Source organism: Heloderma suspectum, chromosome 1, assembly GCF_057233095.1.
Source record: "Heloderma suspectum isolate Gila_16-S chromosome 1, 16-S_ref, whole genome shotgun sequence".
NCBI classification, from domain to species: domain Eukaryota; kingdom Metazoa; phylum Chordata; class Lepidosauria; order Squamata; family Helodermatidae; genus Heloderma; species Heloderma suspectum.
In genome coordinates, this window is record NC_139458.1 from 130,721,215 (window position 1) to 130,748,191 (window position 26,977).

Below are 26,977 nucleotides of genomic sequence, written 5' to 3' on the forward strand. Positions count from 1 at the left end.
GTTTGATATTATAGAAAACAAAGTTCAGTGTAGCCCTAGCTTAAGCAGCTCCCCACAAATGTATGTTTCCTAAGAGCATTTTGCCATGAAACTTGCTGACGTGCCTTCTCCACAGACTTAAACTTTGGCCTTGGTCATGTAAGCCCTATTTAACACACACACACACACACACACACACACACCCTCTTTCTTTTAGAATTGGCGTTTTAATGAAAACTGGGTGAGAATGACAGTGTGGTGTAATCATAGGTCATCAATCCTTGGTGTACTAAGGTTCTTGTGTGGGTCCCAGTAACCCAGTTAAAATAAGAAACTGGCTGTGTGAAAAAAACACGCCCTACTTCTCATTTAAATCAGGCCTAATTTAACCAACAGCTATGCAGTTAATCACTTGGCTTTTGGGTGAGTAGCTCAGCAGAGTCAACAGTTAAGCAAACTCCTGAGCAAATTTAGCAGTCATGGAATAAGAGGACAGGTCCTCTTATGGATTAATAACTGGTTAAAGAACAGAACGCAGAGAGTAGTAATGAATGGTAAATTCTCCCAATGGAGGGAAGTAAATAGTGGGGTCTCACAGGGATCTTTATTTGGACCAATGCTTTTCAACCTGTTCATAAATAATCTGGAATTAGGAGTGAGGAGTGAAGTGGCCAGGTTTGCCGATGACACCAAATTATTTAGGGTGGTCAAAACAAAATGGGATTGTGAAGAGTTCCAAAAGGATCTCTCCAAACCGGAAGAATGAGCATCCAAATGGCAAATGCGGGTCAATATAAGCAAGTGTAAAATGATGCACATTAGGGCAAAAAAAACCCAAATTCAAGTATAACCTCATGGGATCTGAGCTAGCGGTGACTAACCAAGCTGTCCACTACAACCTCAAGAGATCTTAGGGTTGTGGAGTACAGCTCAATGAAGGTGCCAACCCAGTGTGCAGCCGCTGTAAAAAAGGCAAGCTCCATGTTAGGCATAATTAGAAAAGGAATTGAGAATAAAACTGCCAATGTCATACTGCCCCTATACAAATCTATGGTGCAACCACACTTGGAATACTGTGTACAGTTCTGGTCACCACACCTAAAAAAAGATATTGTAGAGCTGGAAAAAGTGCAGAAAAAGGCAAGTAAAATGATCAAGGGGCTGGAGCATCTCCCCTATGAGAGAAGATTACAACAGTTGGGATTGTTTAGCCTGGAAAAAAGGAGGGTAAGGGGAGACATGATAGAGGAGTACAATATTACTCCTCTAAACCAAAAATTGTGGTTTTAATGTTCTATATATTTTAAATTGTTTTACTGTGTGCCATTTGGTTTTAATTTTTGTGAACCGCCCAGAGAGCTTCGGCTATTGGGCAGTATAGAAATAATAATAATAAAAAATTATGTATGGTGTGGAGAATGTGGATAGGGAGACATTTTTCTCCCTCTCTCAAAATACTATAACCCAGGGTCATCCCATGAAGCTGATTGGTTGGAGATTCAGGACAGATAAAAGGAAGGGCTTCTTCACACAGTGCATAGTTAAACTATGCAATTTTCTATCACAAGATGTAGTGATGGCTACCAATTTGGATGGCTTTAAAAGGGAGTTAGACAAATTCCTGAAGGAAAAGGCTACTAGTCTTGATGGCTATATGCTACCTCCAGTACCAGAGGCAGTGAGCCTATGTACACCAGTTTCTTGGGAACATGGGCGGAAGGGTGCTGTTGCCCTTGTGGCCTGCTTGTGGTTTCCTGGTCGACAGCTGGTTGGCTACTGTGTGGACAGAATGCTGGACTAGATGGAACCTTGGTATGATCTAGCATGGCTCTTCTTATGTTCATATGCTCTTAAGCAGATGGGTGTGGGTTAAAATAATTCTCACATCCACCTGGATAACTAATATTAGTCTTTCTTTCTTTCTTTCTTTCTTTCTTTCTTTCTTTCTTTCAGATTTAAACACATCAGAAGCTCTAATCTCTTCCCTTTCTGTCTGCACATAGATGTCTGAATATATTAACATGTGCTTACCCTTTCTCATTCTTCAGTTGAGCCAGTCTGGCAATATTGTCTCTGCTTACTCTCATCCATTAAATTAAGCACCACCTGTCTGGTCCACTATGAATGTAAACAGATACCCATACATTCTTGCGTTTAGTGCTTACTTTTGAATAAATATTCCCTCCATACTAGATTTTTTGATGGGGTGTTCTACACATTCTTTGAAGCTTACATCATGAGGCATGCCATTATATAACTTGTTTCATAGAGAAGCTATTTTTCAGTATTCTGTTAGGGCAGTTTTGTTTCCCATTCTGAGACCTTGATGTCTCTCTGTCATGGCAACAGCAGTGCCTGTTGTCAGTTTGGTTGAGCCACCTGGACTTTTCTCAAAGTTATGAGATTATACACAACTTTGCAGAGCTTAGGTGGCAATGCCATAGTCAGCTGCCATGCCCTGCGGCGGATATTTCAGGCAGTGCACACAGCGATGGCTCCCGTCAGCCCAGGATCTGTAAAACGGGCTTGGCAGCCTGCATCTGGTATGCGGGCTATAAATTACCCATCCCTGCATTGCATTATACAGAGTCCCATATACATTTCTTAGTCAGTAATTACATCTGTATTCTTTGCCTTGTCTCCTTAGTTCAGAATCCATTAGGGGATATTGAGGCAAGATATGAATGGCCATGGTGGAGAGGCTTCTTCTATTCCTTGTGCAGCTTACTCTGTTATTCCAACTTACTCAGTTATTTCAGTCTTTTTTATCTCTCCATACTCCCTGCTCCCAATCCTCAAGAGCAGGCCTTGAACAACATGCTTCTCTTGTCTCAGGGTTCCAAAAACATGAATGATCACTAGGTCTGGATCTGGAGAAAAGGGTTGCAACCTCTGTATTACGTGGGGTTGCTGGAAAAGCAACCCTGACCACTGCTGCAACCTGAGCATCCCGGCACAGCAATGGATCCAGGAGCATCCCGAGTCTGCAAGCCTGAGAAATGGTGGAGGCTGGATTCTTCCTTTGAACGGCACCTCAGTTCTCCCCAAATCAAAGGACCTGTTCATCACTGTTACTTTTCTTTCTTTGTCTGGAATCAGCTTTGGTTAGTAGCTAATTTCAGGCCCCTGTTATGGCCATACAGCGAGTAATATAAGCAGAGAAACTGCAGGACCTGGATTGAGGGAGAGTGAACACGGTTGGTTGGTGTTGAACCTGTAGCAGTGATCTCTGTGCTCTTGTATGGTGTCATTCAGTAGCTTCATATATGTGTTGAACAGGAGGGGGACAGGATGATTTCTTATTTCTGCTGATTATCTTTTGGTTTTTAGTTTCTGTGGAGTTTTGCTACTGTGATTTTGTTTTCTTGTGTTGCTATGGGTTGTCAAGCTGTCTAGGGGATTCATAGAATCAAAAAGCAGTGTAGAATATTTTTTTAGAATAAAAGTCTATCCTGGGGAGAGAAGGGGAACAAAAAGCAGTTGAAAAATGTGGGAAGTATTGTGAATTTAAGTGTCATTTTTGTAAAGGTGTCACTTTTTATTTATTAAATTTATATCCCACCTACTCAAGTAACTCTCTAGGTAGCTTACAAGTTTCAGAAGAACAACCTAAAACCACAATGCAATCGTTTTAATATATATCTAAAACCTAACACCACAAAAGTGTGGCAGTAATCCTGCATTCCTCTGGAAAGTTACCACAGGCAAGGTGTAAGCCCCTACTGAAAGTAGAGACCCCCGAGGCATGCAAAAAATAATGGGTGGGGGGCAGTTGCACTCTTCCCTCCCAAAGGCTGAGGCTTGCACATGCATGCCAGCTTCAGGCCACTAGAAAGTTCTACCTTTTTGGCTTGTGCACACACGCTGTCTGTGATGCGATATATAAGGAAGTGACTGCCTGCCATGCCCCTGCTTCCATTGTGCTGCCTAGTCAGTGTCACTGGCTACTGGGGAGAAGTGCCTTCAAAAGGACTCCTTCCTCTGTCACTAGAGCAGTAAGGAAGCCTGTCTCTTGGAGGCAATTCCAGTTCCTTGGGGTGGGGGTGGAGGAAGAAGTATCACAGCAGCAGAGGTTCAGGAGAAGTTGTAGACAGGCAAGAGTGGATTGTTCCTCCACTTGCTGCAAGTGTGTTTTTATGTTTCTGCTTGAATTGCGTATAAAACTAATACAGAATAAAATGGCCTGTTAAACATTTACACAAAGCAACCCAAATAAAGCTGCTTCTATCAGAGCTGTCCTTTGGTCTACTTGTAAGACAGCTTTTTCTCATTGCCTCCTTCTGACAAGGAGGATTGGACTGAGCCCTGAGCCCTATTCAGGCATTCCCGACATGTATTTATTAAACATGTGGGGAGGTGGAGTGCGCTAGCCCCACCCCCTCTGTCGTTGCTCTTGCCATCCTCTACATGCGGAGGGTGAATTTGTCAAGAGGAGAGTCTCCTCTATTTCCATGCGATCCAGGACTCTCCATGAGATCTGGAATCCCCTGACATCCCACATGATGCTCAACCCAGAGAGCTTGGGCTAATGGGCAGTATAGAAATGTAATTAATTAATAAACAAACAAACCTACCCTACCCTGCCTGTGCTTCCCCTGAAACTGCTTCTCTTCAGGTGTTTTTTCCTCATGGTCAGCAAGACATTCTAACTTAAAGAGTGTGCCACCTTCATGTCTAGTTTGCGCCATAGTAAGTTGTGATTGCTTACCTTTTATTGTGTCTGTTGTAACTTGTGATGTTGTGTTTAGTTTAATTGTAAGCCACTTTGAGACCCCTTTCAGCTACAAGATGTGATAAAGGGAGCCTATTTAAATGTTCTTTTCTTATTTATAGCTGACATACAGATGTAATAAGATGTTGGGAGGAATTTTAGGTATCCTCGAATCTTGATAATATCAACATCTGAGGCCTTCCTCTGAGTGCCACCTCCAAAGGAGGCTCGGAAGGTGGCAACAAGGGAGAGGGCACTGTCATCTTTTTGGCACCAGATTAAAACTATTCTTTACTCCCAGGCATTTAATGGGATTTGATGCAGCATTTATGCCAGCTGTTTAAGTGGTCTGATATTTTATTGGAATTGTTTTTAGCTGTTTAAATTGTTTTAAAATTTTGTATATTTATTTTTATGCTGTGTTTTTATCTTGTGAATTGTTGTGCACTGCCCTATAAGCTTTGGCTGTTGGGTGGTATAGAAATGTAGTAGTAGTGGTGGTGGTGTATCATTTTGTTTAGTCAACTTGTTCATTGAAATCAATGTATGCAATAGAAATTTTAAAAATCTTAAATAATAATTTTTCAAAACTTAGTTACATGAAAGGAAGATAGTACTTGTAGCAGACTCTAAATTACCCCCAAATAGTTACTCAGTGTGCCTCATGTTAAAAGAACTTTAAGACTTGTTCATATCATTTGTTGGATAGGTGTGCTGCTGCATATAGAAACTACATCCAATGCAGTCCATTCAGGAAACAACTATTGGCTGGTTTGAAAGCTGTGTGGGATATGATGTCTGGACATTTTCCCCTAATCCCTTTCTTTTCTTTTTTGTATTAGCAAATGAAATCATATCCTTATCTCGTGTATGTATGTGTGTTTGCTGTTATATAAGTCTTTGTAAAACAATCCATTTTTCCTTTTGCAATGGAAGAAAATGAAATCTAGACATCACTGGGTTGGCTGTTTATTTTGCCAGTCTCAATAATCAAAATCTTGCCTTCTGATACTTTTTATTTTGCTCGAAAGTTGTATGTTTATCTAGAAAAAGATGGTTTCATAGGAAAGTTGTGCTTGGGAAATGTATATTGCTAGGACCAGCATCTTCTATTGTTCACTTCCTCTCCAAAACATTGTTGTCAATGGATCAGAAATCTCCCAAGTATAGTAGGTCCTTCTCCACCCCCACACCCTTGCATTTTTCAGTGCAGTACTTTGGCTTGATTTCCCCTTTACTAACATAGGAATGGTAAAGATTACCAGAAACAAGGGGCATTGGGATTCAGAAACTATAGTTTTGTCTTTCTGCAAATCACTTTGAGGGGCTTAGGAGCTCAGAATCACTATTACATGACCCTTTGCTGAATAAAATGTGAGCATGCTTGTTAAGTCAGTCTTTGTTTTCCCATTATTTCTGCTGCATTGCCTTCTGAACAGTAAACTTACTTAGTGGAAAGTACTGATTACTGCTGGTTATTTTTTCAGGTGCTGAAGAAGTACTCTTGCTTGCTAGAAGAACAGATTTGCGAAGAATTTCATTGGACATGCCAGACTTCACTGATATTATTCTGCAGATAGACAATATCAGGCATGCTATTGCAATAGACTATGATCCTGTTGATGGTTATATATACTGGACTGATGATGACGTCAGAGCCATTCGTCGGGCTTTCCTCGATGGATCGGGAGCCCAGACCCTTGTGACAACAGAAGTAAATCATCCTGATGGTATAGCAGTGGACTGGGTGGCTAGAAACTTGTACTGGACAGACACTGGAACAGATCGCATTGAAGTGACTCGGTTGAATGGGACATCAAGAAAAATCCTTATATCAGAAAACCTAGATGAACCCAGAGCAATAGTGCTTAATCCTGTGATGGGGTGAGTCTTGCAGGTCTTCAATTAATGTTACACAAGTTAAGTGGTAGCCCTGTCTTGTCTTGTCCTTTGTTTTCTTTTCTTTTCATAAGCTATGAAACAAGGTATGTAAATGCTGGATATTCCAACTTAACACAAGTTATGTTGTTCATATCCTTCATTACTATTTAATATATTTGAGGTGATCAAGCATCAAAGCTTGCCTTCATGTTTTGTTGAGCAAGGTTTTGTTTCTCTTTCCCCCTTATTTAAAATTACAAGCATGATGATAAGAACATAAGAAGAACCATACTGGATCAGACCAAGGGTCCATTTAGTCTAGCATTCTGTCCACACAGTGGCCAACCAGCTGCTCACAGGAAAGACACAAGTAGGACATGAGTTCAACAGCACCCTCCTGCCCATGTTTCCCAGCAGCTGGTGCACATAGGCTCCTTGCCTCTGGTACTGGAGGTAGCACATAGCCATCAGGACTAGTAGTCATTGATAGCCTTTTCCTCCAGGAATTTGTCTAGCCCCCTTTTAAAGCCATCCAAATTGGTGGCCATCACTACATCTTGTGGTAGTCAATTCCTAGTTTGACTATACACTGTGTGAAGAAGTCCTTCCTTTTATCTTTTACCCAGCCTGGTACCCTCCAGATGTTTTGAACTACAGCTCCCTTCAGTCCCAGCCAGCATGGCCAATGGTCAGTGATTATGGGAGTTGTAGTCCAAAACATCTGGAGGGCACTAGGTTGCCTACTCCTGCTATTATCTGTTTATGGATTTTGCCAACTCTGGGAATATATAGAAAAATTCTCTGTAGTACCTGTTAATGGGGACACTCCTTACCAAAAGTCAAAACTTGAAACTGCAATAATATATTTTTATAAAGTATTTGTGTGGATGGATGCATGTGTGCCTTTTCTTTGTTCCCAACAGCTATATGTATTGGACAGACTGGGGTGAAAATCCAAAGATTGAGTGTGCTTATTTGGATGGCTCTGAAAGGAAAGTCCTGGTGAACGCCTCACTAGGGTGGCCTAATGGTTTGGCATTGGATCTTGAAGAAGGCAAACTTTATTGGGGAGATGCAAAGACCGACAAAATTGAGGTAAATAAGAAAATGTACATTTTCCAAATAGCTGGATAAAAACTAGCTCTCTTTGAACTAATAGGAGTATTATATGGGGGGGGGGTTGCTTGGAAACTTTGTACTTTTACCATGAATATTTTCTGAACAGGTTGAAATAACAAAGCACAACATTGTTCTGTAAACTAGAAGTTGGAGTGGGGATGAGAATTCTGTAGTTGTATCATGGCAACTAAACTCAGTTTAATAAGCTGAAGCTTAAATTCTGTGCCCACTTGCCTGGTTCAGCTACGTTGAATTTAACAGAACCTACTTCTGAGTAGACATGTATAGGATGGCACTGTCAGAGATAAGAATAAAAGAAAGATTGGAACTAAAATATTAAAGGGAGCTTATTTTATTGAGTTCTGGCTTATTCTGGAATTCAAATATTGTGATACTTTGCAGTTTTTAAAGCAAATACTGTTCTGTTTGAGACTCCTCAGCAGAAAATTTTGTTCTGTATGTATAGCTTATTTGTCTTTTCTCAATCATCCTGGTGGAAATATTTTTTTATAACTTCAATTCTTGCTAATTTTAAGCAACAGATGTAAATAAGTTCAGTAAAAGGTATCTTGTAATCTACAGCTCTCAAACTGGGATCAATAATGCATACCTCTTCCTCAGATGCTTACCATTAAATGCCTTTTTGGAGAGAAGAAAATGAAAAATAGATTAGGCTGTCAGCAAGGTTTAATCCTTCCAAAATTCTGTTTTTTCTCTCTAATAAAAACAGTACAACCGAAAATGTTAACTTTGGGTGTTAATTCTGAATTAAAGGATTACAGGTGTTTTAGCTAAAGTTCAACTTTAGTGGCTCTTTATTACAATTATCCAAGTCCACAGTAAGGCAGTACCTTTATTAGGACCAACCAAAATGCTGCAAAAGAGCGTGTAAGCTTTCAAGTTCTTCAGAACTCGTCACAGTGCAGAACTCTTCAAGGGTAGATGGTATGAAATGCAGAATATGAGTTGGGGTGAGGGGCAGGGACACACACAAAAATGTACAAAGATTAGGACAGATGTTGTGGCCATGAAGTCTGTGGCTTCGACTCAGTCTCAAGACAGAGACTGAAGAATGAATGAGTCACCAGAACCATACTTTTTTGTGGCATTTTGGTTGGTCCCAATAAAGCTATTGCCTAGCTGTGGATTTTTGCTGTTTTCCTCATGGACCCGCACAGCTATATTAGTTTTTTTTATATATATATATAATTACGATTAGTTTGCTGTAATAGTCTGCTTCCTAAAGGGTGTACAGAGAACACTTGTACCCTTTTGCCTTTTTGTATGTGGGAATTTTGTGTTTAAAAGATGAGGGGAGAAAATGAGACCGAGAGAAAATGAGACCGCCCCAATATGAAGCAGTTCTACACCGTGTCAGACCGTTAGTCCATCTGACCTACTACTGTCTGTTTGACTGGAAAACCACATGCCCTACCACTGGTCTGTGCCTTTTCCTTAGGGAATTGTCACTAGCATCTGAAATCCTTAGACATTAACTGCAGCCCAGTACAGTCTGTGCAGCAATAATAGACTAATATAGCATCCATTATGCTTGTGGGTGCTATATAAATTGCATGCATTACCTATGTTACTAGTTCACTTGATGCTGGAACATGTAAAGTGTTTTTCTTGGTATCTCTTCCCTATTTATAAGACTCCCTTCTCCCGGAGTAAAAAAAAGTAGAGAGATTGTTTTAATTGCTCATATTTTAATTAAAATTTTATTACATCTCTGAATTTTTGGAGTAGTACAGTACACAAATTCCAATAAGCTAACTGCGTGTGGTGTGTGTGGGTAGGTCGTACAAAAACACCACCTTAGTCATCAAGGCCTAGAATTTGGGATTGCCTGGCAAGATCTATAGCTAAGGATGCTCAGTTGGTAGCTTTCTCTATTCCCTGGCAGATCACAATATTTCTCAGGTACTATTTCTCTTGCAATTTTTTTTTTAAAAAAGGGTGAATAATAGTTTTTTATTTGGATTAATCATGGATTGCATATTTAGCTGCTGCCGTCCAGAAAATCTTTTCCCCTACCCCATTCCTTGAGGTGGAAACCCCCAAAGCAGCAAAATTCTGCCATATACATAGGCGTGAGCGTGCCTTATTTATGTGTGTAAAACTTCACATGGCAGAAACAGCAGTTACTCTTTCTTGGCAGAGACCTTCCCATCTGCAGCATTCAGCTGTAAATACAAAGGACTCAGTCACTTCACAAGCAGTTTATATCCTGAAGAAACCATTTGGCAAGCCTTGTCAAACTTTGCGTGACAACAGCCTTTGGGGCTTTCACTGCAAATTTGGCACCCTGTGGTAACATTGTTCCCAGCTTTTAAAACTTTTTGCTAAGTTAGTTTGGCAGTATGTGCAAAGGGGAGGGGGAGAGGGGAGGGAGACGAGAAATATAGCAGATTTCACGTAATGTATCTGGAAATAATATATCTGACTCAACAGACTCAGCTGCCACAAAGTAAATGGCATAAATGAATTGAAAGCAAAATTAGGACTTCATCAGAAAAAGGTACTTTCCAGGAACAAACAGATTAATACAGATTACAAGGTTCCAGCAGAGAGCAAAGCAAAGAGCCACTGGCACCCACGTGCAGAAGTTCCTAATACTTTTAAAAAACCAGTTTTGTGGTTTGGTGGTATACCTTCAGCATTTGCTTAATGACCCTGAGGTATATTGGCATAATTACAAGTTGTTGAACTGTTTGTCTGTTACTAGGCATGTTTCTAATTTGAATCTTTTTGAGGCTATAGTTCGGGATAAAGTGCAACATGGAGAATTGTTAAGTGTGGATTCCTACCTTTTTCATTTATAATTTCAAAACCTTTGTAGTTATTTTCCTGAAGGAAAATTTCATACTTTGTACCCAGATGTTCTCTGAAGTATTGTGCTATGCAAAAAGTGTCTGTGAAGTATGACATAGGTCATTAGTGTCAGGCTGTAATTCTGCCCCCTCCATCTGCAGACTCACCAAAGCTCACTTGATACTTCTTATAATCCAATTCTTCCTAGTTTTGCTCTCTTTGGACACATTTAATACATGGTATTTTGAAAAAAATTCTGTAAACTCAGAAGAGGTAATGCCTTTTCTGAATTCCTGTGATCAGAAAAGGCTTATGAAGTGTTGACTTCTATCTAGAAATCATTTTTTCTGAAGTAATTTCTACCATATTAAAGGTAATATTTGAAATAATGGTCTTAAATCTAGCTCAGTGCATGGAAGGATTTCCGCCTATACGAGATAGAAGGAACTAGTGGGTGCTTTTACATTCCTAAATGGATGCAAATTAATCCAGAGTTTTGGAATTCATCCTTTCATCTATTCATTAAAATATAATTATATTCTTGTTTTGTTTCTAATTTTATTCTAGAACTCTAGCTGTTGAAAGATTTGGTAAATAAATGAAAGACAAAATCTGAATAAAAATATTAGTTGCAGGGAAAAAGACATAACACCCTTCCCTGTCCTCTTCAATACTCAAACTAAATTTTCCTTGCCAGAGTGCAAGAGGCAGGAGACCACAGTATTAACAAGAAGAGTGAATTGTGAGGAAGACTTCTTTTGTCTTGAAATTCTAAAGTTCATAGCCTGTGATATTTTTAATTTGTTGAAACTTTTCTATTTTCGGTGTGGAATTGTAAGTAACTTATTTTGTTCTTACGGATGCAAGCTATGCATAGTTAGCCAACATTTTAAAAGTTGTTAGGCAACTTACATTTTGTATCTAAAATTAATTGGCATTCTTTATCCTATGTCAAATTGAGCTTTTATTTCAAAAACTGGGATGGGGAGGAGGAGACCTTTGGGAGCCCTGAATAGGAAGGATATGACCTTTGACCCCTGAGGAGGCTATGTCAGAAGTAAAGCAATTGCCTTCCCACAGTCAAAGGAGAAATGGGCATTGATCATCATGACCGCTACTGAGTTGACTGATCTCCAGGGAACAAATAAAGCAGCCTTCCCCCAACCTGAAGTTGTTTGACTAAACCTCCCATCTATCTGGGGATGAAGTTGAACGCATCTGAAAGGTGTCTGGTTGGGGAGGACTGAACTAATGGACCACTGTGGACTGCAGCTGTACACAACCTGTACACAAGCTCTACAACTGTACACAAGCTTCTACACAAGTCTGAAATTCTGATAACTAATAGATTATTTCCTGTGATGGAAATAGAATGCTAAATTTCAGTTACTTCCTATACATTTTGCCTTTGTCTTGTGTTTTTAAAGTGGAAGCTTCAGGCACGGGTGTCACGTGGAATGAGACCTCACTTGTGTGAGCAGAAGCTCTGACTGTGCATGGTATGTATGTCTCCAGTGTCCTCCCCTCAGCTCCAGAACCTATCTGAAGGGTCCTCTGATCCTCTAGAGGGGTTTTTTAAGGGCAGCAAGAGACTGCAGATGGGAGTACGTGGGATAAGCCTCTCTGCCCCAATATGATCAGAAGAGTGTTCTGCTCACACAATGGGGTGGGGAGTTGGATCCATGCCAGTGTCTGTATTTTATTTATGTATTTATGTATTTATTTATTAAATTTATTATTTATTCTGGGCGATGTACAAGCATATAATAAAACAGTTTAAAACAATAAAATTCTACAATAAAAACATTTTCTAAAATACCCTAATTCACCCCAAATGCCTGCCTGAACAACCACATTTTTAATGCATGGCGTTAATGCATGACAGTTATTTGAACTGTCTCTACCCTGTTAAATATAGTAAGCTTATTGAGAGGAAATCCTGAGGATTCATTAAACTAAAAAACTGGAGAATTATATGAGTTCTACATGGTTGAGGTGCTACTTCCGGTCAAAGATTATTTTTACCTACTTAACATCAGAGTGTACTTTCCTGCTAGTCTGGAAAGAGGATTAAGTGCTGCTGCCTTTATGGGGAGGACGTATTTTGTACATTTAGAAATGTAATGCTTTTCAGAATTTAAGTTAACTTGTAGGACGTCTTATGGGGAGGGTTTTTTTTTAGTACTTTTAGAAATAAAATGAAAAAAGAACAGCTCCAGTCCAAACCGTTACTATCATTAAAATGTATTTCTTTGTTTCAGAGTGTGCTAGGAATACAGTGTTGATCCATGTCCAGAAGACTTGTATTCTGGTAAACTAGATAAGAAGGAGTAAAAGAGAATAAAACAGATGAAGGAAGGAAAGATGGATAACTTAAAAATGGCAGACAAATTTGATGTATTTGGAGTTCAGGAAAGGCCTAGACATGTTTTCTGTACCTTCTGGGATTTGTCTCTTCTCCTTCCAGTTTTATAACTTTGAGAGCTGGTATAGTAGTCAAGTGTGAGCTGTGAACCAGCAAGTTCCTGGTTCAAATCTTATCTTGGCTACAAACTGTTCTCTCTACCCTGCTCCATCCCATTATAGGGAAAATACTGTACTATAGAAAGGCAGTGAAAAATTTGGCCTGAACTTGAATTAAAGATCTGTTAGCATCTATGTGTAATAGTGTCCACATTACTTGTGCTCTTGGGCATATTTAGGTTCTGGAAGGTGATGGAGTTCAACTAAATTTGTCTTCTAAGGCCCAGTATTTTAACCAAGAGTTAACCGTGGTAATATATTTTACAGTATTTTTTTCTTTTCTTTTCCATGCCCTCTGTTCCCTTGCCTTGATTCTGTGCCCTCTAAAGCTCAGTTCAGGCATTCATTCCAGGTAGGAAAAAAATGAGTGTGGAGTGGAAGATAAGGAGTTCTGTCCCTCTCCCCCAATTCTTTGGAATTTGTGCACAGAGCCTATGTGTGTGGACCCCGAAGCATGTAGGCTCCCATATCCAAAACCTGCGTATATCACTTTGTCCTCATGGTACTGATTGAACATGTAGGTGCCTATATACTCTAGGTGAACACGTGACCCTTAGACACAAGGGGGTCAGGAATGGGGTCAGCAAGTGCATCCCTCATTCTCCCTCTTCCATACGCCTATCTAGACATTTTATATCTGTGGGTACTGAACATGTGAAGAGGCCAGCAGGATTCTGTTATTGTGAGTGTCAAGCCATGCCCATTTGATGCTTCTGTGCACTCCAGCCACATTCCCTGGCCATCACATGACTTGTTAGTTTGAAGGGGGTACTTTCTATACAGTGGGATTCCCTTCACAGGGATAGGGACATAGAATGACTAGGGTTCCTTTCACTGTGGAGGAAACCTTATACGTGTAGAAGTGACCCTCTTCAGATGGACATGGATTGTACATGTGCCAGCAGCGGTAGCTGTTTGTGCAGTGATGCTGAGGGGTGCAGTTAGCCCTGCTTGTTCCAGGTGGCCCCTTCATGCATTTGGTACCCATGGGTACCAAACACCTGAATAGGGCTCATGTGTTCGTTTATTATGGTAGGAATGGCTGAGCAGGATTTAAGAGTCAAATGCCTTTGTAGTTGGGAGGTTACATGGTGGTAAACAAAAGTAACATGCATGGCTCCACCATGTGTGCTAGACAGAATGTTTAGTTTGGCTCTTAGTTTCTGGTGTGAAATTAACATCTAGTTCTCCTATAGGTCACTGAGACAACACAAAGTTCCCTTTATCACTGAAAGTAGAAGCTGAAATTCTGGACCAAACTGTAACCAAGCAAAGTCCTTTTCAAGTATCTTACAAATTCCATGTTTGTGAAACCTTATAATATGGATGAAATGGAGGAAGGTCACCATCCACATAGGCTGGGAAGGCACAGCTGTGTGGAGCTGCTATTCCACATCCTGTCTACAGAGCAGAAGCAGCAACTGGCTAAAGATAGAGTTTAATTTTAAAATATTCAGAAACATTATTTTCAAGTGAGAGTGACAGACTAAAATGTAAATCACAAAAGCTGCTCAGGACAGACTCTGCCGGTGGGTCAACACTGCTGGCTCCGAAGAGTGAAGGAGATTGTATAGTGAAGAGGGGCAGCGGTGGACTGTCCCAACACACCTCACTTTCTTCTTCCAATTGCTAAATGGGCTCTCATATGCAGTGGTGCAGCTAGGGCTAGACTTTGGGGCTAAAGACAGGGGCCCCACAGCCCAAGGCCTCCCGAATGGCCACCCAGAGTAGGTGATGGGGGCAGCAGCAAACTGGCCCCAGTGTCAGCACCTGGGCTGGCATTGGCATGCTGGGACCTATTTGGGCTGACAGTGGTAGCTGTAGCATCCTTTCTTATGTTTAAGCACATTTTATAGTTGGAGGCCAGCCAGGGATGTATGTCATTACTGTATGTGGCATAAGCTTTTGTGGACATTGTCCACTTCACCAGATGCATGATGTGTTAACTTCAAATTGGCAGATTTATATACACGTGGTGGGTGGGGGTTGGAATCACTGTCTGTATGTCCTGCATTTGTTTCCTCTGACAACACAGTTTACATCTCCCACGACCACCACACCAGCATGCAAATATAAATCTGCCCGCTTGAAGTTCATGCATCTGGTGAAGTGTCCACAAAAGCATATGCCAGAATAAATGTGTTAGTCTTTAAGGTGCCACAAAACTCTTTGTTGTTTCTGCTGCAACAGACTAACATGGCTACCCCTCTGGAAATCATATTATATTGTATTCACTCATAGAATTACTTTGAACAAGGGACTCAGCTGCAAAGACACCCTGCAAGCAGATGCCCTACAGTAAAGGTATCTTATGCAGACATCCGATACCTTTATTGCTGTATTTTGGCTTAAGTGCCATTTGAATTTGTCAATATGCAGAACACGGAATAATGGGCTCAAGTTACAGGAAGCCAGATTTCGGCTGAACATCAGGAAAAACTTCCTGACTGTTAGAGCAATACGAGAATGGAACCAATTCCCTATGGAGGTGGCGGGCTCTCCCACACTGGAGGCATTCAAGACCAGGCTGGACAGCCATCTGTCAGGGATGCTCTGACTTGGATTCCTGCATTGAGCAGGGGGTTGGACTCGATGGCCTTGTAGGCCCCTTCCAACCCTACTATTCTATGATTCTATGATATATACAGAACTTACCAGACTATAACTGATTTATTTCTCAGCTATTTATCGGGCAGACTTAACTTAGCAAAGGCATCACCCACACCCACACATGCTGTCATGCTGTTTCATATAGGCCAATACACAGTGGAGACCTGAATTTCCACACAGTCTGGATTGTAGATGGCTTCTCTAACTTTCAAGCCCATATTATATGACCCAATTGGGGGGGAAAGCCAGTTGGACTATATGCAGAAAATAGTGTCAACAGCCAGAATCCTTCTGCATTAGTGATTAATAGTAATACTCAGGCCAGTTCCATCTGACTGGGGTCTGCAGTGGTGGGAAGATTTTTTAAAAAATGTGTTTCTTCATCTTTTTATAAGTGTTCAGTGCCCTGATGAGACAGCAGTCACTCAAAGGCGAAGGCTTTGCTCACAACTTTGATTGACTAGAGTCATCCTGTGGGAAAGGAAGCTAACTCACTCTAAACTGTAGGTGACCCTTGCCTTTTTTTGTGAGCAATAAAGACATAATGGGGGCCCAGCTAAGGCGTAGCGGAACCCCCACAGCCATCTGCGCACTTCATTGGCAGAAGTGGCTTTCACTTGAACTTGCATTTGACAAGTGTGCTCTGTCTTTCTCATTCAGAAGGGTCCTTCAAAGCCAGCTAATTGAAATGCTTGCACCCCTCTATTCCTTTTCCTTGTCTCACCCCATCCCAAGATTTGCTTAAATTGCAGGGCACTAGTATTCACTGTTAATGAGCAAAAAAGAAAGAAAGAAAACAACAACCAGCCCCATGCAGTTCTAGAACTGCATTTCTTTTAAAAAGCACAACTCTATAGGAAAGTTTTTAAAAAAGAGTTTTCTCTCACCCCTCATGCCAGTGTCCAAGGATCTAGTTTAGTTTAATAAAGAAGCTTTACACATATACCCCCAAGTTTCTGTTGCACACTTGTTAAAATTCTTTTTGTCTTCCTAGCCCTGGACTTTATGAAATGAAACACAAATAAGGACTTTGGAATGAAAGGTTGCATGTATGCCTTGTGGCATTTGGAATGAAACTATTCACTGCCTGAATGACTATAAATAGAAAGCCAGGAGTTGTCTATTTCTCTACTCAGTGCTCCTTGCAAAGAACCACCCTTCCTAGTAAAGGGTGACTTTTGAAAGAAAACTTTGTTCCATCCTTGTGGGAATTGAAGTGGTCAGGAATTCTTCTTCCTGCACTTCTGATTAGAAGGCATTAATCTCCAGTTTATTTTTAACAGCAGCATTCTCTGTAATAAATGTGTATTCTTGGACCTACAGCCAGATATGCCATCTCATCTGTGGAGTTCCATATAAAATTCTGAATGCAGAACAAACACGGTTCTTTTTGCATTTTGCTCCTGAAAGCTTTCTGTTGGCTCTTTTCCAGCTGTCGGCTCCTTTTTATCTTGTATTCATTCTTTAGTAAGGCTAAATTAGTGGTGCACAGGTTTTTTCAGGTTTTGAGAGACAGAACAAGAATTGTGATTGGTGTTTTTTTTTAAAAAAAATTATAAAAGATTTTATTCTCCCAATGGACTTCTGAAGTTGCCGACATAAGAACCCCAATAGCTTACTGTTGCAGTTCTTCAGGCAATTTGTTTGGTTGATTTGGCCGTTATGAATGCTTAGAAATTCCCCTGTGTTGTGCATTTATGCAAATGCACTGACAGACTTTTTTCTCCTCCCCTTTTAGGTTTTTCTAAAGAAACCAGGAGATACAGGGGTGGGGTGGGGGGGAAGTGCTCATTGACTGGTATATTCCCATTGGCTTTGATGGAACTACATGAGTGAAAGTGGTCAATACATCATCTGCTTGAGCAAACAATTTTTAAAACTGTCTCACCACAATTATTTGAGTTGTGAGAAGGGGAATTCATGCCTAACTTTAAAGTTTTCTGCAATATTAACGTTGAAATGTGAACCATGTTTTGGTTAGACATTAAAGTTTCTGCATGTCTTTTGTTGCTTGTCTATATTGTATTGAAGGATTGTATATATAATTGGGGATAGTTTATGTGTATTTGCATTCTAGTCTGTCTTCATTCCTTGGTTTCTAGTTAACAGGCTTTTGTTACTATGAAAGCTTACAACTAAAACCTACTGAAAGCTAGCTTATTTACATTGTTTATTTTTAAAAATAAAATGGAAACAATTCTTAAGGCATATCAGATTTTTGTACAAGGAACTGATGTTGAACTGCGAAACAGTTGTCCTTCAGCTTGCTGGAGTCAACGATGGAAAACATTTAAATTAAAAATGATTACTCCCATGGCTTAGCCACGAGAAATCCCTAGGTGGCTTAAGTTATTTTTAACTTCTCCTAATTTGATTTATCCCCCTGCTGTTGGAAAATGAGTATAGGCAAAAATATAAAGTATGTTAGTTTTAAAATGATGCCTCCTTCCTTTTAATCTTGGTCAAGTCTCAGTTTTTATGATTGCAGTCATTGGTGTCTCTTCATGCTGATTTCAGTGTGATGGTCCATATGTTTTGCTTGTCACCTTTTATTGTATGACTTCCTTCACCTAAAGTGCCCCCTGCTGCCCTTTTGCATTGACAACTCCTATAGGTAGTCCTGCTGCCTTTTCTCTTTCTGACTTTCCCTTGAGAGCCTGTTGTGAACTATTAAAGACATTGAATCCTTTGTCAGTTTTCATCTTGTTTTGTCTTTGGTGACTTTGTCCAACATTTGCTCCAATTTTACAAGGGGTTTGTAAATGTTATCTATCATCTATTCGTAGACATAATATTTCTTTTCAGTTGCTCACAGGTTCATTCTGTTTATAGTGCCTAGATATAAAAATAAAATAAAATCACCTCTTGGTTTACTTTGCTTCATGTTTGCAGCTAAATTTGCATATGTATTTAACCTTTGTGAATATCCTCTGGGTGTGATGATAATTTTCTTTACAAAAGAACATCATAGCATGGTACTAATTGTTGCTCAAGGTTGTTTGATATCTTAGGTATAAGCAGAAAATTTTCTATAGCTAAACGTTTGAATTTTAAAATATAAAATACTGCAATTGCTTTATTATCCGACACTAGCTGTTACCATAATATATTAAACATATAGAAATTAGTTGAACGTTTAGGTACTGACACATTTTTTTTTAGGATGTTAAAGCATTATCAGTTTTTTTCATAGATTTTTAAACTGTTCTTGCAATTGTTAACTCTGGGCATGTTTCCCAATTGCAGCAAGTTATAATCTTTTACAATAATAGTCAAGTTAGTCTGCAGTGCTGCACACAGCCTGCTTGAAATCCCATTGATGGATTTTAAGCAGACTAACTGTATGCAAGATTATAGCTAGTATCATTACTGATTGCTACTACTATTAGTATGGTTCCCATTACTAGTTATTCTAGTAATTGTCAGTGGATGAAAGCCAAAGATGGATATTTAAAAGGAAAGTCTAGTTGCACAAAAACTGGCACACAAATTTTCTTTCCAGATGTGCACCTAAGCATTCAGTTATTTCACTTCAACACTAATTACTATCTTTGGATCCAAATCTCACTACTTTGGTAGCTTGTTCAGCTTTTGAATTTTTTTGCTGTTCAGCACTATGGTTTGCATTTTGAAGTTCAAGCATTGGAAGACTAATTGCCATTGTGAAATTATTGTGAAAGCTTTCCTTTTGCTAATATGCAAACTACCATTGTGAATTCTTATAGTTCATAAATTATTTGTGAAAAGTTGGAAGATAAGATATCTTGAAAGTGTATGTAATCTCTCTGCCACTGAACCCATTTTGAAGTTTGAAGGACTGCATGATGTTGTCATCTGCTACAACTAAAGAAAGACTTCTTTTAACAAATAACTGCTACTGCGTAATACATTTTCCCCTTTCTGTCTGACAGTTTTTATTGCTAGGAACTCCATATTGAATTTATTTGGCATGGTTTCCTGGGTGCTATGTATTATAAGTGTTTATGTCAAGTTTTATTTGCTGTTGCTGTCCAAGGGTGTGGACTAGAAAGAAGGGTGGTGGAATTAATTTGACCTAAGCTTAAATCAGGGGAGGGGAACCTGTGGCACGCCACATATTGTAGACTTCAACTTCTATCAGTCCTAATCAGCAGATCTGACTAGGATCTCATAATCTGAGATTATGCTAGGTGTAGTCCAAACCATCTGGAGGATACCCACCACAGTTTAAATACTTATCCTTACCGTGAAACCCTATACAGATTTATGTTGATAGGCTTGGAGGAAGTGGGATTAGAAAGGAGGTTGGGATCTGAAAGTTACTTGAGCTCACAGTTCCTCGATTCAGCAGTGAGCTATAATCTTGAGATGGTAACAGCTGAACTCTTGGGAAGGCGAATCAGTGGAGGTACTATTGCCTCCCACAACATAGCTATCTTTATGACAGAAGCTAGTTACTATTATGTCTGTATCACAATACATTTCTTTCAGTAAAATGTTAGTTAAAAAAAAAGATAGCAATGACAGCAAAGTGGAATATGAGATGACCAAGTCTGTCTGGAGATACATTCTTTGGCCCTGTGCTGTGATATGCAAATTTAGTAATCCTTGATGCTTTCACTAATCTCAAGACTTCAATAGTGTAAATCAATTTTTGTTGAGCTTCTTTTGAATGCTGTTCACAGTTTGAAATGGTGTGAAATATGGCATTCTGATTCATGGTCATATCACCATGTTTACACTTGTCTCCCAGTACCTACACCAGCTTCCCCCAACCTGGTGTCCTCCAGATGTGTTGGACTACAAGTCCAGTCATCTCCAGCCAGCATAGTCATTGCCATGCTGGCTGCAGTTGATGTGGACTGTAGTCCAACACATCTGGAGAGCACTAGGGTGGGGAAGGGTGGTCTATACGCCACTTTCTCTTTTGTCTCCAAGCCAAAGATACTCAATTGCCGACCTTGATATAAAAAACCCAAAGTGGCATGGATTATATAAATACATGAAATAAAATCTCTTACTGGCTAATAATTATGACAAAAAGAAGTGCAGTTTTTACGCCCAGAGTGAATATGCCTCAGTCGACAACATAGACAGATATCCCTATTCATTCTCTTTGTATTAATGTAGCCCTGCCGTTTCGCTGGCTGCTGCCAGAAGACAGAAAACTGAGCTAGGTTAGGTTGTTGCTCTGACCTGGCAGACACATAAAAATTCCATGGTTTGTGTAGGTGTGTTTCCAAATGTACATTCCAGTGTGGGTGGTCTATGTGTTCTGCATTGCTTTCCCTGGAATGAACACTTGGATGCATATTGAAATGTGCATTTGATTTGAAGCAACTCATAGACCTTTTACACTGCCCATTTATCTTGGGTGTGATTTATTTGTATATGTGTGTTTGCAGTTTGGACTCTGAGAGTGCACCTAAACTGATCCTCTGAGGCCAATTCCTACGCACACACCAAAACTCAAGATAATCTGAACCTCCCAAAAAACTCTTGTTATTGGGCAGGCTAAAAATAAACAAACAAATTCCTCACCCTCTTTCAAAGGGGCAAATTCACTTTGCCCTTTTCAAAGGGGCAAATTCACCTCACAGTTAGAACTATCCTGTTAGACGGGAGGAATTGGGTTTGCAGGACATGCACCTCAGGGCAGCAATCCTCTATGGCCAAATTCAGAGGTGGACTACAGCTCAGTGGTTGAGCACATGATTTGCATGCAGAAGGTCCCAGGTTCAACCACTGGCATCTCTTGATTGAGCTGGGAAAGATTCCTGCCTGAATCCCTGGAGAGCAGCTGCCAGTCAGTGTAGACAATGCTGAGCGACATGGACCAGTGGCTTGACTTGGTTCCTATGATAGTTTGAATCTTGCCAACAGCATTCTGATTTGCAGCCTTAGAGGACTAAACTTGTGCTATTTAAGGCTCTGAGTTCAACATTATCCAGCTGGCATCACATGAGCCACAACTGTGTTGTAGGAGCCTTCTTCCTAGCCCACTTGCATGCTTTATTCATCTCTCCATCCAGCCTGCAACTGGGAAGACAAGTGTAGTTGGGCCCCCAGACACAAGGTAGTAAGGAAGGGGAAATGGGATTGTGAACAGTGGTACAGTGAGTTGATTTTAGACACTGGATTGAATGATCTGGGCAGATGGCGGGCTAGATGGCCATGTATATTACTTTAGTTGTGAAACACACAGCTAATATTTCTCTCCTCTCCAGCCGCCATTCCATGTTTTAAAACTACTTCTACATTTTTGATACATTAGAACAACAACAAAAATGTTTGCCAGCGCAGAGCACGTGTAGTTTTGCATTTTAGACGCACTTATATCATAGCACCATCATGATTACAGGAGTAAAATGGAGTTTGCTTCTGCTCCTGCCGTGCTCTGGGTGGTCATTTGGGGCCCTCCCCCAGTGCTGCAGTGCCATGGACTTTGGCCCCAAGGTCCAGCCCTAGCAGTACCACTGATGGTGAACAAAATGTATTTAATCTGGGATAGAGGAGTGCAGAGAAGGGGGCATTGGGGCTGGTTAACAGAACCTCTGTCTTTAGTTTGGGGACTTCTGCAAACATTTTGCTGGACAAAAGCTGGCATTCTCAAGATCCTGTTGCCACACCAATATGCTTTTAAGGCTGAAGTGTATTGCCCAACCTTGGTTTTATGAAAGTTTAAGGGTGCAATCTGATGCATGTTTAGAGAGAAAGAAGTCTTATAACTCCCAGCATGCCCCAGCCAGCATGGCTGGCTGGGATATGCTGGGACCTTTTGGACTTCTTTCTCTCTAAACATGCATCGGATTGCACCCTAAGCCTTTGCAAAAAGTGTGTGCCATCTATATAGGATTTGTGTGCCTGTGTTCTGTTAACTTGTGCTGAATAAACTGGACAGATACAGTTATCTGCACGCTCCAATCCAGCCTTCCCCAGTCTTGTTCCTCGTAGATGTGTTTTACTACAGCTCCAATTATCTCTAGCCATGGGGGGTTGTAGTCCAACACTTATGGAGGGCACAAGGTTGGGAAAGGCTGCCCTGATCTCTGTGACTAACTCTACAGAATGGGTGAAGGAAAACTTTACATGACAACCTCACTTGGATAAATAAATCGGGGGGGGGGGTTGTTGGGGGTGGAGTAGGACTTCAGTTCAGTGCTTAAGCTGTACACATGTATAGTTTTAATTTAGTTAAAGCGATAGGTTAGGTTCTACAAAACCTCTGTTTGCAGAAGAAGGCTTTTCGGCTGCAGGTTGCTGCACTGTCCAGAAGCTGGTCCTGAGTGCCAACGCATCCTCCCAACCAGCAGGGGTGTATGTGTGGGGAGGAGGAATTGGTGGAAATTGCTGACCCACACCCCTTCGTAAGCAGAAGTATCTTTCTGTTTGCACAGGGCACCATTGGATCCAAGCCAATTTGAAACGTGGTGGTGATGGTGATGGTGATAGTGATGATGATGATGATGATAATAATAATAATAATAATAACCCCCCTCTCTTGAATGGATAAATAAAGCCACATTTGTATCTACAGGTGTGATCTTACGATATTCACTGCATGGGCTAAAACATATATTGATAACTTTCATATTTACAAGCTGTGGGTCTTGAGTTTAAATGAGGCCATTACTTAATATCTCTCCAAACATTTGGCAAACATAATTGTACTTGTGTAGCTATAGGCAATGAAAGTCCCTGATATGTATTAATTAAAGGTGGGGAGAATAACATGCATTGATCTTTAATTAGTCAGTGGTGCATAGTTTGCAGAGTCTTGTTAGGTATTAATAGAAGTGTGTGTTGCCTGGGGGTTGAGGGCAGGGGAAAAGAATGGGATGTGTAATTGATCCTGCCCCGATCATTCATTATGTCATGAAATTCCAGTCAGACATAATCGGTATATCTTGGTTTGGTTATGTGTTTAAGTAACATTGGCTTCAGCTTGCTATGCTCTTATTTTGTAATGCAGCTGAAACACTACTTGAAATTGAAGTATCATTGGTCATACTTAGGGACAGGTCTTGGTTTTCTGAAATCTTTATTGTCCCCATTGCCGATAAACCAAGGCAAATAGCCGAGATGTGTGTTGGTATACATCCAATAAGTTATGATTCGCCTGAGCTTGACACCTACTAAGCCATGTTACCTGTTTCTTTGTCAAAGGCTTGGTTCTGGGAGTTTATTTTTAAGTGGAAGCCACATGTGTTTGGTAAACTTTCATACTTTACAGCAGTTGTAAAATTACACTCTGGGTTAATTCCCTGCAGAATATGTAAAATAAATTAGTATAGGCTGGACACCTGGAAAGTCTATTCTAGGAGCAGAATACTTGGAAATGCATTCAGTGAATTACTGGTGCAGTATTTATTTATTTATTTATTGCATTTATACCCCGCCTTTTTTCCTCTTGCAAGGAACCCAAGGCGGCTTACATTATCCTCCTCCTCTCCATTTTATCCTCACAACAACAACCCTGTGAGGTGGGTTGGGCTAAGAGTGTGTGACTGGCCCAAAGTCACCCAGTGAGCTTCCATGGCCGAGTGGGGACTAGAACCCGGATCTCCCGGCTCCCAGTCCAACACTCTTGCCACTACACCACACTGGCAGTGGAAGACTTAAGATTGCACAGTTTAATTGAGGCCTGTCAGGATTGTGATCCAATTGACCTGCAATAAAACAAAAAATCCTCGGCGTCATGGTTTTTAATTGAATAAATATTTGAGTGTCTTTACATAGACACAAGGAATTGTATATGTATTGGGTGAAACATACCTTTCAAAATGACTGTTGTGGTAATAGGGACTAATGTTCCCTGTTTTTAAAACATACACACTGACTGGGTTCGGATGACACGCTCTAGCTTGCCATGGATTATTTCACCTATGATGAGCTGTGGCACCCGCTGATGCCAGGTTGCATTTGCAACCCCCCGGTGAATGTGATGAAACAACCCTCACATAACCCATAGTCTGTTTCAGGGTAATGCAAGGGTTGTACCTCACATAACCCATGCTTGCCAGGTTTGTGCAACCACCAAGCAGGGGTTGTATATGCAGCTTGGCACCCATGGGTGCTGTGGTTTGTTTGAACCTAGTCTCTCCCCCAGTGCTCAAGCATGACACTGCATAACTTTTAAAAATGGAAAGGATGAAAGAATGGCTTATTTTTCCCTCCAAAAGCCCCAAACTCAACTCTTTATTTATTTATTTATTTATTTCATTTCTATACCGCCCAATAGCCGAAGCTGTCTGGGCAGTTCACAAAAATTAAATCCAAACAACACACAATAAAACAATTTAAAATATACAGAACATTAAAACCACAATATAACAATACAACCACAATAAAACTTAGCAGCAGTGCAGAAGTTTAAAATACAGATTTAAAACAGCAAAGATAAAAATTTAGAAGGCTAAAATGCTAAAATGCCTGGGAAAATAAAAAGGTCTTCACCTGGCGCCGAAAGGAATACAATGTAGGCGCCAGGCGAACCTCACTAGGGAGCTTATTCCAGAGCCGGGGTGCCACAGCAGAAAAAGCCCTCCTCCTAGTAGCCACCCGCCTCACTTCCTTTGGCAGGGGCTCACGGAGAAGGGCCGCTGATGATGATCTTAAGGTCCGGGCAGGCACATATGGGAGGAGGCGATCCTTCAGGTAACCTGGCCTCAAGCCGTTAAGGGCTTTGAATGTCAACACCAGCACTTTGAATCGGGCCCGGAAATGGACCGGCAGCCAGTGCAGCTGGAAAAGTACTGGCGTAATATGAGCTCGCAGGCCAGTCCCTGTTAACATCTTGCTGCCCTATTTTGGACCAGCTGAAGTTTCCGGACCGTTTTCAAAGGCAGCCCCATGTATAACGCGTTGCAGTAATCCAGACGAGAAGTTATCAGAGCATGGATAACTGTAGCAAGGCTATCTCTGTCCAGATAAGGGCGTAGTTGGTATACCAGCCTGAGCTGATAAAAAGTGCTCCGTGCCACTGAGTTCACCTGTGCCTCAAGTGACAGTTCTGGATCCAACAGCACCCCCAAACTACGAATCTGATCCTTTAGGGGGAGTGCAACCCCCTCCAGAACAGGTTGAATATCACCTAGCCAGGCAGACAAACCACCCACTAACAGTACCTCCGTCTTGTCTGGATTGAGTTTCAGTTTATTAGCCCTCATCCAGTCCATTACCATGCCCAGGCACTGATTCAGAACAGTCACTGCCTCACCTGGTTTTGATGTAAAAGAGAGGTAGAGCTGGGTGTCATCTGCATATTGATTACCTGGGGATCCGATTGGAACTGATTACCTGGGGAGGTGGTGGGCTGTCCCACACTGGAGGCCTTCAAGACGAGGCTGGACAGCCATTTGTCAGGGATGCTCTGACTTGGATTCCTGCATTGAGCAGGGGGTTGGACTCGATGGCCTTGTAGGCCCCTTCCAACCCTACTATTCTATGATTCTATGATGGCACCTCAGCCCACACCTCTGGATAACCTCCCCCAGCGGTTTCATGTAGATGTTAAACAGCATGGGGGATAAACTAGAGCCCTGTGGAACCCCATGGCACAATTGCCATGGCACAGAGCAGTAATCCCCCAGCACCACCTTCTGGAATCGGCCATCCAAGTAGGAGCGGAACCACTGTAGTGCAGTGCCTCCTACTCCCAACCCAGACAACCTATCCAGAAGGATACCATGGTTGATGGTATCGAAAGCCGCTGAGAGGTCCAGGAGAATCAACAGGGTCGCACTCCCCCTGTCCCTCTCCCTAATCTAACCTGAAGTAGAATACCAGTGATGAAATGATGTTTCAACATGTCCTTGGTCTGTATGACAATTAGATTCTGAATATAGAATGGCACCTGTTTACTCTCAGAACCCACTGTAGGCTAGAAATTTGCATTCTTTTCACTTTTTAGTGGGCCACTGTTCAGTTTCCCATCCCACTTAGCTTTATGTAAAAGTTTTGCATGGTGTGAGCTTGTGGCTGAGATCAGATTCATGACACCTAGGAGGGAATTAATAGAAGCTTGCTCATACCACTTTGAGAAGCAGCAGGGTGGACCTGCTTTAGAAGTACCAAAGGGGCATGTAACAATGATGATCCATGAGTAGGACATGCCTCTTGGAATGAACAGCAGAAGATGTTCAGAGTTGATTGTCTAGCTAGCAACACGATTCACGGGTTAACTGAGTCAAGCAAGTGAGAGAGTACTGGTGATTTAATGGACTAGATGTACAATAATTTTCTTACTTTTTTTGTAAGTTGACCTTGCATTCAATCACATTGGACTTCACGAAAATATAGCAGGCTCAGCCCCACAGAAAGCTGGTTAGGCTGGATGTTGCTTCTCTTACCCCACCCCAA

The 26,977-nt window shown here is 41.0% G+C and overlaps 1 protein-coding gene across 1 annotated transcript in view; it reads left to right on the forward strand.

Moving 5' to 3' along the window:
• Window positions 1-26,977, forward strand: part of LRP5 (LDL receptor related protein 5) — a 169,907-nt gene that overhangs the window by 85,117 nt on the left and 57,813 nt on the right. Inside the window, exons 6-7 of the mRNA XM_084857481.1 lie at window positions 6,178-6,574; window positions 7,495-7,666. Of these exons, the coding sequence (XP_084713607.1) occupies window positions 6,178-6,574; window positions 7,495-7,666 (569 nt within the window). The remainder of the gene's footprint in view (window positions 1-6,177; window positions 6,575-7,494; window positions 7,667-26,977) is intronic.